A 14440-nucleotide genomic window follows, 5' to 3' on the forward strand; every position below is an offset into this window, starting at 1 on the left:
CACTTAACTTCTCTGGTCATTACTTTCCTCATTTGCATAGTCAGATATTTAGACAACAAGGCCTCCTCATGCTCTGTTTTCTCTTTCTCTTTGACCTTTATTTTTCTCTGCTTTTCTCTTTTTTTTCTCCCTCTGTCTTTTCCTTCCAAGGAGATATTTATTTTTTTGTGTGTGAAATGAATGATATAAATGACCAATGTTGCAACCCATTGTGAAATAATTGTTTTGTGCAGTCATTAATGGTAAAATGAGGTAAAAGATTGATGGGTAAAGGACGTTTGCATGGTACCAAAGTATTACCCCAGCAACTATTTTTTATTTTTTGTAATTTCAAAGAGGAAATTTACCATTATAAACCTTTAATCAAATCATCAAATATAGCTGACTTACAGTCAGACAGCCTGACATTATGTGCCTCCTGGTAAGATACGATATGAAGTAAAATTGCTTACCCTGAATTTAATCAATCCTTTAAGTCAAATTTCTAGTTTAAAGTAAATGCAAGGAATAGGGGAATGAGTTAAATAACGCCATGAAGAAAACAGCCAGATAACATACAGAATGTGAAACATTCTACAAATGTCTGTGAGATGTACAACTAGTCCCTTCACTTTGAAAAGTCATTGTCATAGAGAAAAACAAATTGGTGGGGATGAGGAGGTACTGTTGGTCTAAAGCCAGGGAGTCCAAAGAGACATAAATCCCCTTCTACTTTTTAACTATAAATAATGTATGGAGTAGTTAAAGTCAAGAAATTGGAAGACTTGTTATATTAGGTTGGTGTAAAAGTGATTGTGGTTTAAAAGGTTAAAAGTAATTGCAAAAACCACAATTACTTTTGCAGCAACCTAATAGATAAACAGCCATTGGCTCTCACCTTGCCCATCCTTTCATACCTGACTTCTAAAGGCAAGCACTCATTATAGATATTTTTTCTTATTGACTTTGCCTCTGTCAGCTTGAGGCCTCCTTTGTTGTCCCTGAATCAACTAGGTAAAAATCATTGACTTCCAACTGACATTATAATTTTTAAAAATAAATGTATGAGACTTTGTTTTTTAGTAAGGTCAAATATGTGTAAATATCAATTAGAGTTTATCTATTAATTTTGAAACAGTAATTTGCCTACCATGAGGAGAAAGTGATGGTATCAGTAGAATGATGATACTAAATGAACACTTTTTATATACATATGACAGGAAATTAGTATATTTCTTTTCAAAAGTGTGTAGTCTAAAAAATTGCCTCTTTTGTATGTGTGTGGCTGATAGCCTTTTTACCTTCAGAATAATGATCTCAAATCTAACAGATTTTTTTTTTTTGTAAATACGGGGAATGGCTTGACACTCTTTTGTTGTCCCAGTTCCTTCTTTCTTTTTTTTTTTTCCCAAAGATTTTATTGGGGAAGGGGAACAGGACTTTATTGGGGAACAGTGTGTTTTTCCAGGACCCGTCAGCTCCAAGTCAAGTTGTTTTCCTTCATTCTTTGTTGTGGAAGGCACAGCTCAGCTCCAGGTCCAGTCGCCGTTTTCATCCCATGCGGGAGTTGAACCGGCAGCCTTGTTGTTGAGAGCACTCGCTCTAACCAACTGAGTCATCCTGCCGCCCAGCAGCTCAGCAGCAGCTCATTGTCTTCACTCTAGTTGCAGAGGGCGCAGCTCGCTGGCCCATGTGGGAATCGAACCGGCAGGCCTGTTGCTCAGAGCTCGTGGTCTAACCAACTGAGCCATCCGGTCACCCCATTTCTTTCTTAATGATTGTATTTCACAATTGCAGTTTTCTAAATAATATAGGGCTTCAGAATATTTTCTGTGGTTCTCTTTGTTCTTCATGTCAAGTTTGTCAATTCATATTCTCCCAGTGATTAGCTGTTTATTTTTAGTGGTTAAATGATTATTTACCAAACGGCAAGCTATGTATTGTTTTGCCATTTAGGAAATGAGCAATCACTTCTTTAATTGAATTAAATTTTTATGTATCTTACCTAGGCAGCATATTCCATCTGGCTGAAAAAAATTGTTCGTCATTATGTTTGTGAATGTCAGTTCACAAACGAAGAACACTGTATCTTGAAAATCAATGACGCAAGTTTATTGTGCAACTATAAAATGACAATTTAAAAGTATTATTCCTGAATGAGTATGTTAATGGCAGTTAGCTCGGACAAATGATGTTTTTTTGAAAGACTTTCAGTGGAATATACCCTAATTTATCAACTCAGTCCAAGGCCTAAAATTGTTTTAAAAAGATGTCTTAGTAAATTACACTAAATTACTGCCAGATAGATTTAGACAAACACAGATTATGGTTTAAAAAATAATGGTGCTTCTGTGCTGAAGTTAGGTCATTTTTAATTTTCAAGTCCAGACAAAGAATTTTATTTGATCTTTTTATTACTAAAACCCTAAGATCTTGCTGGAATCCAGGTGGCTCATCGGTTGGAAGGCACCTGAAAGTGTCAGGGCAGCAGTTCTTTGTTGGGAGTGTTCCCTCTGTGGTTGGAACACAGAGTGGCACAGGGCAGAAGAGGGCTTTTATAGCAGTTGCTAACCTTTCCTGCCAAATCTGTGCTTTCACTCGTATATGCTTTGTGCCATATAAAATCTGTTCTACCAGCATGTTTTTATTAGTTTATGATCTTTTTCATGATAATGTTTCCATTAGTCCCCTATCCACTTGTTTCCTCAGAAAGGGTTTGCTTCTTATTGATGGCTCTACTTCTCCCTGGTTCTTTCATAATGAAGTGGATGCAGAGGGAATGACATAACATGAAGAAGTCCCCTGATTATTTAGAATCCTAATGGAAACTTCCTGGTGGGGGGGTCACAGGTGGTGTAGATAGGCCTAGGAGAAAGCCACCGTGCAGGGCCAGGTTTCCTTATCTGTTTCATTGGTTAAGAGAACAGAAATAAATGATGGTTTTCCCCTTACCTTTCTGAGAAACAAGACTGCAATTGATTTATAACTCATTTTTTTTTGCCTTTTAGCAGAACTGAACTTCAAATTCTTTAGAAAATTGTTGCCCATATCTTGCTAATCTATAATAGAGAATATTGTTCTACTCTAGTATTTTTTTATCTTAATCTCTTGAGAAATGAAAGAGGCTGAATGAGCTCAGGTGATAAGACTGGAATTTTACTTGGACAATGTAAAATTGTTACGTATTGAGTATAAGGGAAACATCATACCTGTTTTTCACTTAGGTGAGTTTTGAGTTTAATTCAAAACATAATTTTAACTTTTTTTCTCTTAATCTTTTAGTCAAAAGACAGAGGTAACTACTTCTCTTCATGACATGGTAGACCAACTGGAACAGATTCTCAGGTGAGAAAAATGACAGCCTATGTGGCTCTATGCTGATTGAGGAGGTGTGTCCAGGAAATATGCCTTCAAATATGTCTACTAGTCATGTCCCGTTTGACCTTGTGTATGTTTGACTATGGGGGTGAATTTTCTTAATAACAAATGTTCTACTGGCTTATTTTACAAACTGCTAGAGTAATAAGAGCATGGACTTTACAAACTGGTAGACCTGGGGTCACATCTAGATGTTGCCACTTACTAGCTGTGTGATTGTTGAGCCTAGGGTTTTCATATGTCTAATATCTAACTCATGAGTTTATGGAATTAACATTAGATTAGGCATTTAAAGTGCTTCACACATAGTAAGTGCACAAGAAATGTTAGTTTCTGCAGGAACTATTGCATCTATCAGCAAACAATGTTTATTACACTCCTAACTTTGCTTTTTTGGGCACAATACATTTGATTGTATATCTGGATCACAGCAAACTACACTGGAGCCTTCAAGTAATTCTGTAGTAATATTCTTTTACTGTCAAAATGAAAAATTAAATTGTCTTTCTCGGAGACTGAAATTTCCCAATTTGCCACTTAGGAAGTCTTTAATGTTTACTAGTATTTATTTTTATATGTGTACATAATTGTGCTTGTGTATAGTTTTTAAATATTTGTATAAAAATAAGATTTTAGGAATAATAAACTTTGTCCGTCCAATATGAAGTTATAGGTAATAATAGCACTTTATAGAGGTAATATATATAGTAAAGTACAATAATTTGCAATCTACTAATTAAAAATTTTATGCAAGTTAAAGGACTTCAGTGTAAATATATTTTGAGTTGTATTTAAGGAAACATATTTTTGTGTACCATAGCATGTGAGTTTAATAAAGAATTAACTGTCCAATTTCCTTAGGACCTCTATTTATTATTACTTAGCCTGTTTCTTTTAGTCTATATTCTGAAAGTTACATAGTATTTTTTCTTGGAAAATGTTTAATAAATCAAGCATTTCCTATTATAGCTTGGCTTGTGTCTCTCCTTTCTTCACCCTCTCTGAAAAATTGAGCATAATTTGGCTAAAGCTTACAGGGTTAAGTCAATATGGAGTCATTCCTTTTTTTAAAGATTAATTCCTTGTAAATCTGCATGGTTACTTTTGCTTCCCTAATGAAATTGAGAAGAGCTACTTCAAAGAGGTACAGAAAAATGAACACAATGTCTTTACCCTGTGTTCTGGGCGTAAGTATGGGTGAGCCTCATAGTCACGTGTGCTTTCAATGCCTCAAGGACACAGTAACATCCTGTAGGTTTCTGGATGATACCCAGGCCTTTCACTGTTGAACTTAATTTACTGACCTTTTAAAATGAGAACTTGCTGTTCCTGTTCCACTGCATGGCCATTAATAGTTGATAAATGTTTTAACATACATAATGGTCATGACCCATGAAACCTATCTTTTATGAAGAGTTTCTGAATTCTGTCCAGCCTCTCTATAATTCCAGTACCATGTTTCCCCCAAAATAAGACCTAGCCGGACCATCAGCTTTAATGTGTCTTTTGGAGCAAAAATTAATATAAGACCTGGTATTATATTATATTATACCCAATCTTATATTATATAACACCTGGTCTTATATTATATAACACCCGGTCTTATATTATATAACACCCGGTCTTATATTAAAATAAGACAGGGTCTTACATTAATTTTTGCTCCAAAAGATGCATTAGATCTGGTGGTCCGGCTAGGTCTTATTTTGGGGGAAACATGGTAGTAGTTATTCATAAATGTGAGATTTGGGGAGACAGCCCAGGTGTATGAGTATATATGATGCTGATCATAATGGAATGTGATATCTCAAGAAGATTCATATGAGACCAAGAAAGTGTGTGACATACCCTGTATTTTTATAGAATGGATTCTTGAGGGAGATTGAGCCTTATGATATTTCTGTGGTTCTCCAACTATAAAATTCTTTGCTTTTTACTTTTCTAGCAGCTTTGCCTATGACAAAATACTCAGTAGGATTGTTAACAGTTAAAGCTGTGTATTGAAATAATAGACTTGACTTGTTTTATTGACTTGATGCTTTTAGAGAACAGGAAAATTGTACTAAAAGATTTTGAGATAAAGATATGTCATGCTTTTTTTAATGTGCTGCTTCTCCCAAGTATATTATAATAAAAATCAGTAGGGAAGAAAATATTAGATATATAATTATTAGCTACTCTTTTTTTTTTTGCTGAGAATTAATATAATATGTAAAATTGGGGCATTCTCTGTGCTTTTTTTTTAAATACTAAATACCTACGTGCTATTTGTATATTTAAGATTATTAGACCTTTTGTGTGGCAGCAAGACTTAAATTTTTTTTTTTCTTTAACTTACAGTGTGTCAGAGCTTTTGGAGAAACATGGACTTGAGAAACCAATTTCATTTGTTAAAAACACTCAGTCTAGCTCAGAAGAGGCACGCAAGCTGATGGTTAGATTGACCAGACACACCGGTCGGAAGTGAGTAATAAAATTGATACTTGTATATGATTAAAAATAAGCACTGCACTTTTCCTTTTTTTTTCAACTTCATTGAGTTATTATTGACCAACAATAAATTGCACATATTTAAAGTGTAGAATTTGATAAGTTTTGATATATGTATATACTCATGAAACCATTAAATTCAAGATAATAAGCATATCCATAAGTCGTAAAAGTTTTCTCTTGCACCTTTATAATTCCCTCCCTACTCTTGCTTCCCAGTCACATTCCCATTCCCTTTCTGAATACCCATGACCTACTTTTTTGTCCCTATATATTACTTTGCATTTCCTAGAATTTTATGGAAAAGGAATTATGTAGTACACACGTTTTTCTTTGTCTTCTTTCAGTCAAAAGAATTATTTTGTGATTTATCCATGTTATACCATGTAGTATCAGTAATTTATCATTATATTTGCTGAATAGTATTCTATTGTATGAATTCATCACACTTTGTTTATTCACCTGTTGATGGACATTCAGGTTGGTTTGAGTTTTGGCTTTGATAAATAACACTATGAATTTCACGTATCCATCTTTGTATCGACATGTACTTTCATTTCTTTTGGATGAATCCGTAAGAGTGAAATGGCAGGTCATATGGTAGGTGGACCTACCTACCACATGACCCTGGCTAACTTTTTGAAAAACTGGCACACTATCTTCCATAGTATTGTGCTATTTTATTTTCTAACCAATCTTGTAGGAGGGTTCCAGTTGTTCCACGTCTTTGGCAGCACTTGGTATGGTCAGTCTTTTTAAATTGAGCTATTCTAATAGATAGGCAGTGGCATCTGATTTTGGTTTTAATTGCTTTCTTTAATGAATAATAATGTCAAACATCTTTTTATGTGCTTATTTGCCATTTATATATCTTCTTTGATCATTTCAAAAACTTGAGTTGTTTGTTCTTACTGATTTTGAGACTGTTCTTATATATTCAGGATACAAGTCCTTTATTAGATATGTGTAGACTTGCTCCTGTTTGTGCCTTATGTTTTCATTTTTTTAACTGGGTCTTTTTAAGAGCATACATTTTTAAATTTTGATGAAGTCTAGTTTATCAGTTTTTTCTTTTTTGATTGTGCTTTTGACATCATTTTAAGATACTTTAGCCACAAAGATTTTCTCCTACCATTTCTAGTCAAATTTTATAGTTTTGTAGATTTATAGTAAGTCTTAAAACTAGATAACTTTAGTCTCCCAACTTTGTTTTTCTTTTTCAAAGTTGTTTTGTCTATTTTAGGACCTTTGTATTTTCATATGAATTTCAGAATCAGCTTGTCATCTTTGCAAAAATGTCTTTTGGACTTTTGATAGGGATTATGTTTAATCTATAGATTAATTTGGAGAGTGCTACTATCCTAACTCAATATTAAGTCTTCTAATCAATGCACACAGGATGTCTTTTCATTTACTTAGGTCTTTTAATTTCTTTAAATGATCTTTGTAGTTTTCCGTGTATAAGTCTCGTACTTATTTTAAGTTTATTCCTAAGTACTTTATTATTTTGGGTGTAGTATTGTAAATGAGACTGTTTCTTTATTTTTGGATTGTTCATTCCTAGTATGTAGAAATACAATTGAATTTTGATATATTGATCTTGTATCTTTCAGTTTTGCTGGACTCATTTATTAGCTCCGATAGTTTTTTTTTTATTCCTGCCAGACCGTAGGATTTTCTATATGCAGATATGTCATCTGTGAATAGGCACAGCTTTGCCACTTTTCTTTCCAATTTGTATGCCTTTTATTAATTTTTCTCTTTTCATTGGTGTTAGCATGATATACTTTTTGGTATATAGCAGGGTTCATAGCTCTTCCCCATTAGCATCGTTTATCTTTTACTTTTAATTAATTTTTGTTTTTGTTTTTGAAGTGCATTTCTTGTAGGCAGCATGTAAGTTGGGCCTTTCTGTCAAGATATGATTTGGAGAGAGCCAGGCTGCCAGGTGCTGCTTAGTTACACTGGGATTATGAGGGAGTTAATACCCATAAGACCTGCCCTCAAGCAATAACACCATGAGAGGGTAGATGGATAAACTACACCTCCCAGATGATTCCTGCCTTTCGGAGCAGCAGTTGGTAAATTGCTTATGTAATACAACCAGTCTTGGCTTTTTCAAGGCACTCTCCTTCCTAAAAAATCCCCATCTCTCTTCCTATGTCTCTCTTTCAACAGTGTACTCTAGTTATTGACACGTGTCATTATGTTTCCTTCTAGATCATATGCTTCTTCAGGGCAAGTGTTGTAGTCACTATACATCTAAAGGAGACCTTACATAGCCATGGTTCTTTCTCAATCATTATTAAATGAATAATTTAGAAGGTTTGGCAACTTAAGTCTTAAGATTTCTTTGCAACTATAAACAAATGGTCAACATTTCTGGTCATGTAACTACTCTAGAACCTACTCTTCAATAAGAAAGACTTGCCGTTGCGACTAGGTTAACTACCATCTTTCCATTGAGTCCCTCGGGTACTTCTGAAGTCTTTGAAGTTAATTTCTACCATGGTGTTCTACTTGCTGCAAATATGTAAGAGAATGGCTTCTTCTTTTTTTTTAAAGTAGTCAATTTGAGATAAATCTTATTTCATGTGTGCTACAATAGCTTTGCCTTCAGCCCTACAGACTATTTTTACGCATTTTCTAAATGGTGGCAGATTTCATCGAATCTGTCACAAGTCAAGTTTTAACATCTCGAGTGCAATACTACTTCTCCCTGGAAAATACACTTTCATTCCAGAACTGTAACTCATCCATAATGTTTGTATTCAGAGATTGAGCTCTCTGTGAATTTGTAAACTTCTTGCCCAGTGCCTTCAAGTTCTATTCTTGGTTCTTATTTACTGAATGTATTCTGAAAAGGCCATTGTAAATAATGTCTTATAATTCATTTTAATTAGAACCTGTACTTATGGCTAGCCATGTGTGAGAAAACAATAATACCATCTGTGCTGGTGGTGCTGGCTTCCAGAAGAACAGCTGGGCCATGAGAACTTGTGTTCGGCTAGGCAGTGCCTCGGTCTGATTCCGTCAGGCAGCTGCAAGGTGGACATGCACTTCATCAAGCATTTTGCCACTTCTCTGCAGCCAAATCTCAAAGAGCCATCTGATTCTTTGAAGCCCACCCACAGAGTTCACATACCGGGGTCTAACTCATGGAAACATTTCAGGGATTATCTTGGAGGTCTTGCAACTATATCAGTTTTTGTGTGTGTGTTTGGTGGAAAAAATGGGTTCTTTTATGCTTTATCGCCTATGGGCACAGAAGTAATTGTTCATTTTGTGTAATAAATATAAAAAGCTATAAGCAAATGAAGCATATGCTTTTAAAAAATTTTAGGTGAAAACGTCCTGAAGATTAGAATTCTCTCAGGCTTTTCCCACAGCAATGTTATTATACACAAACAGTCTATTTGCCCTGTTTTTAACGCATAAAAAAGAAAAAGATGCATGGAAAAGAAACATCCATTTGGTATTTGACAAACACAGAACAAAACAAAATCTGCCCTTTTCAAACAATGAGATTCATGATTATGTAGAACTTCAAGACTAGAAAGTGAACATAAATGATGATTCTAAGCCCACATATATTTAGCAAAGATGAACATTTGAAAGAGACAGAATTATAGCACAGTGTTCCTCCCACTAGACAATGGTAGTAATCATGGATGTGACTCTAGAAAAACAAAATATTTTTATAACTTTCAGACTCATTCATTCACAAATATTGAATATTTTCTACCAGAAAAATGGAGGGAGTGTCTTTTCATATATTTTTGTTTAAGTTAATCCTCACAATATACGGAAAGGCAATCTGAAGCTCAGAGAAATTAAAAAATGTATTTAAATCTGCACAGGTAATTGACTTTCTTTTTATCATATTGAGGAACATAATCTCATCCATTCCTTGTCACTCTGTAAGATGCATGTTAAGTGAGGAAAATCTGAAATTCAGGAGTATTAAAATGACTAGCTCAGAATCGTGCGGCTAATATGTGAAATTGCTAACAAAGCCCCTTCCCCCGCTGCAGGAGAAGCGGCACCACCACTTCTCTAACTCTAACCCGGGGTGCTAGTGCTAAGTGGTATTTGATCAACTAGACTGCATAGGCCTCACTGCTCGTGCAGGACTGACCCCTGCCTGGTACCTTGCCTCCCACCTGGAGGAATTGTAGATGAACTAGAACACCTGACAGAGGCTTTATGCTCTGGGTTTTCCAGAGTGTGGTCCCAGGAATGTCCTTGAGGGGCCAAAGTGCAGAGCATGACGCTTCTTCCTAAGCCAGAAAGGACCAAGCCTGTACCTCCCCTAGGAGGTTGTCACCCGGGAAGAAGGTAATCCCTGCATTGGATGATCTATTGTTCATTGGATTGGTGGGCTACAGCAAGGACTGGCCCTGGAAGGAACAACTGATGCTCCCCTGCCGCTGAGCAGTTGCCAGCCTCCTGTCGGATGCCACGCCTGGCCTGCGGTTGCCCCATGGGTCTGCATGTGGACTCGCAGTGAAGAAGATCCCCTGCTGAAGATTGCAGGGAGATGAAGATGGAATTGGAGACTAATTCTCTGTCTCCACAGCTGCTTTATCTTACTATGCTGCATCTTACCCTAGAAACTCACAGATTACTTGCCTTTGCCATTTCCGTTCAGTGCTCTTCCAGCTTTGTGTGTAGGCAGCTTCTGACAGCACCACGTTGGCAGCCTCTTGAGCATGGATGCACAGCTGCCCGGCTTTCCCCTCTGTCCTTAATCCAAGTTTATGCCTGGAAATTCAAACGAGATAGATTCCTGTTGATGATTTGGAAGCTTGTGTGGCATATAGAATGGTGGTACCAGCTTTTTGTTTTACTTTTGGCCAATCGAAGAGAGAGATTTCATGTTATTTTTCTTTTTCCCCCTCCCCCTTCCAGGCAGCCTCCTGTTAGTGAGTCTCATTGGAGAATGTTGCTGCAAGACATGTTAACTATGCAGCAGAATGTGTACGCGTGTCTGGATTCTGATGCTTGCTACCAGGTAACTCTGTGTAACTCACTGTCTTTGGATTTAGAGATTGTGGTTCAAGACTGTGGCATCCAAAAGTGATGACCATAAACTGCACTGTTAGCAGTACTATGAGTAATAGTTGGTGATTGAGTAGTGCTTTGTAGTTTGAGAACTTTCTTACCCAACCTCCTATCTTGCCTATGTTTGTTCACTGTAACACCATTTATTTAGTGGATTAATCCTCCGCTAGGAGACTGTGAATCATACTTGAGTCCTCTCACTTCCACGGTTTTGGTGGTCACTAAAACTTATTTAATGTCCCTGAGAAAAGTGTCAAATCTGTCTGCATCTCTGTTAAATTGCAATAATCCTTTGTCTCCCTACTTCCACATCTCTTTCTAACTTACCCTGATTCAGAATATTCTTCTAAAACAGACCTTTTCGTGACACTCCCCTTAAAGTTTGCTGCTCATTCAGTATCAGCCATCAGAAGATAGCCGCACTTCTTAGCATGGCATCGAAAGCAACAGCGGAGTCCAGCCTCCTGTCCACTCTCACCTCTCCACCATATCTACCCCTGTGCTTCAGTGCTCCCATCAGTCTGTCATGAGTCCTTCCATGCACCATGCTCTTTCGTCTTCCTGTGACTTTGCATGCATTGTGCCCTTTGCCCGAATATATTCCTCTTTCCTCTATTTGAAAATCGCTGATAATTTTCAGGACTCAGCTCACTAATTGTGCCCTCTAGGATGCCCTCAACAGTCCTTCCATATAACTTGTCTCTATTGTAGCCCTTCTTTCAAATGCAGTTACTTATTTCTGTGTGTTTCTTCCATTTGGTCACGGGCTCCCAGGTGGACACCATCCTGTCACGTTCATGCCTGTATTCCCCAGTGCGTATGATCATGCCTGGAGCCTAGAGGATGCCTAAGGTGGTGGTGAATGGACTGGGAGTGCAGCCTACGGGGATTTAATCATTGTGTTGGGAGATATATGTACTACCTCCAAACTTCTCATAGTTTGTATGGAAAGATTAACCCATTTTAAGTATAAAAAGGATTCTCATTTGAATTTTCCAATTAAATAAGCTACATACAAAATAGTGTAGTATATTTCTGGTATTGCTACGCAATGGCACTATAAAGCATGGCCCACTGATAAAATGACAGTTACAAAAATGAGTCTCTACTTTGTAAAATAGGTTGATATTTTAATTGAAAGTGATTTTAACAAACAACACTAATGTAGACTGTTGAGAAATGAATGTTTTTATATTTGGACTTAAGGTTTTTACATGCTTGAATTAGTATAAAATTTATATTTACGGTTACAGACTCAGACCCATACAGCTACTGATAACTTCCCCTTTTGTATCTAACGTAAAACTCAAAATCTAATCTCGGGAGAAAAAACTATATGCACATGGGGTCCAAAACCTAACAGTTATTAGGTATGTTTCAGTAATGTTTTTAAGTTAGAGTGGCATTATTTTGGAATTTTTCTGTTTCTGATTGAAAAATTGGTAATAAGTATATTACACGTGAACTAGCACTTCTGTAATGTCACAAACAACTTGACATACCACATTGTTTTTGTTATATTTCAATCCCTTATTAGGCTTTGCTATTTTAATGACTTCTGGCCATTAGTCTCTCTTTTTTGAGAACATATTTGAAAGCATATTATAACAGTTTTGAAACGGTTCTAGAAGAAGGTAATACAGATTTGGCAAACATATTTTTAAATATTATTTTAGTACCTTTTAAATTATGCTATATTGTCTTACTGCCTTTTGACCATTCTTGGAAAATAATTTGAAAGCTCAATGGCACAATTTTGGAAATGTTATGCAGCCTATAGAGCAGAAATCTGTATTGTTCATTTTAGCAAAACCTTTTAAATTTTATAGTGAGATTGCGCTTTTCAGGGTTGAGCATTGACTGATTCCTTATTCCCTACTTGAATAAACGGAAGGAGTACAGAAACTTGCATCTAAGTCATTTGGGTCACTTGGAGTAAGCCATTTTCACCTGTCAGATAAAAGTGATTAGAGTTGCTCATAGATAATACACTTGCTGTCGCAATTTGTATTTTATAGCGGATCCCTCATAGATATTAATCATTTTATGCTTATCAGTAATTTCAGCAAAGGCCAGTCTAAAGTTACCTTCCCTGGAAGCCCAGAAACAGTCAAAGTAAGCGGATCCTATGAAAATTGGGTAGTCTTATTAATTATAAAGAAATTCTCATTTCTTCATGAAATTCTTGTTTTTTCATCTATTTCTGTGCTGTTCTCATTCAACAGTGGCGTCATAGGGTAGAGCATTCTCAGGGGAAGTGCTCATTACATGTTGACATTATTAGTGTAGGTTTAAAGGAATCTCAGATTTTTCTGTAGTAACTCAGTAATCTCAATTACAGAAAAATGTTATGTTAATTGATGCTATTAGTTGTCTAGTAGAATGTAAGGATATTTGCATGAATACCTCCCATCAGCTGCTCTTGTTTTAAATTTGCAGATTGGAAAAAAAACCTCAGTGTTATATGGTATATTCTAATTTTAATAAGTAGGAGTAAGTATAATATGTGTAGGTTGGCTATTTAGTTTATCAGAATGAATGCAGATGCTTTAAGCAGTTAGGAATTAAATGTATCATATTCAAAGATTTTCTTTTAAAATATTGAAATGGTTAATAGTTCAAGCAGAGTGGGCCCTGTTGAGTTTGGGACTGTATGTCTGATGGATCCTGCTTTTAATGAGAATGGACTTTAGATATTTTACTTAAGTCTTCATTGTAACACAATTAAAATATTATGCTTAATATTGGTTTGTTCACTTAAATTATTTTTTCTTCTTCCTAAGAGGGTTTTTTTTTAAATTGAGGTGAGAATCAATAAAAAATAACTGTTTTAAAGTGTACTTCACAGTCATTTAGTACAGTCACAACGTTGTACAACAGCCGCCTCTAGGGTGGATGGATTTTTAATTTATTTCATTTGAATATCAGAGCCTTCATTTGGTTGCGAATCTAATCCTCTTTGTTTAGGCACTAATTCCACTTTGTTCTTTTTCCCAGATATTTACAGAAAGCCTTCTGTGTTCCAGTCGCCTCGAAAATATCCACCTTGCTGGGCAGCTGATGCAGTGTAGTGCTGGTTCCGTCAATCCCCCCGTTAGTGCAGCCCCAAAAGGGAAACCCCAGTACAGGATCAGTTATGACAAGAGCATTGACTTGGTTTTGGCTGCCAGCAGAGAGTACTTCAATTCTTCTACCAGCCTCACGGACAGCTGCATGGACCTGGCCAGGTAGAGGAACTCTTCTGTCCTAAGAGGGAGGGGGAAGCCAGAATGCACCAACTCCATTGTTGGTTTCATTCTTTACTTTACAAAATGTATCATCACAAGTATAAATTGACTGTGCTATATGGGGCACTGTTATTTATTGCTTGAATCTGGAAAGAAAACTTAATTGTGTTATGAATATTCATCAACTTCCTTATGACCCCTTTTTTTCTAGTATGCTTTCTCATAGTCATTTTTGCTGATTAGCTGTAAGGTTGTACTTCTCTTCTGTTGGAAGAGATTCATGGGATAGCCTGAAAATTCAA

General features: G+C 36.1%; 1 protein-coding gene across 2 annotated transcripts in view; it reads left to right on the forward strand.

The window, feature by feature from the left end:
- Positions 1–14440, forward strand: part of NBAS (NBAS subunit of NRZ tethering complex) — a 274620-nt gene that overhangs the window by 122465 nt on the left and 137715 nt on the right. For both annotated transcript variants that reach the window (XM_074331709.2, XM_019751941.3), the window contains 4 exons: positions 3262–3324; positions 5698–5820; positions 10759–10861; positions 13909–14138. In XM_074331709.2, coding sequence (XP_074187810.2) covers positions 3262–3324; positions 5698–5820; positions 10759–10861; positions 13909–14138 — 519 coding nt within the window. The remainder of the gene's footprint in view (positions 1–3261; positions 3325–5697; positions 5821–10758; positions 10862–13908; positions 14139–14440) is intronic.

The sequence above is a fragment of the Rhinolophus sinicus genome, chromosome 2 (assembly GCF_057876585.1).
Source record: "Rhinolophus sinicus isolate RSI-liver-muscle chromosome 2, RSI-T2T, whole genome shotgun sequence".
NCBI classification, from domain to species: domain Eukaryota; kingdom Metazoa; phylum Chordata; class Mammalia; order Chiroptera; family Rhinolophidae; genus Rhinolophus; species Rhinolophus sinicus.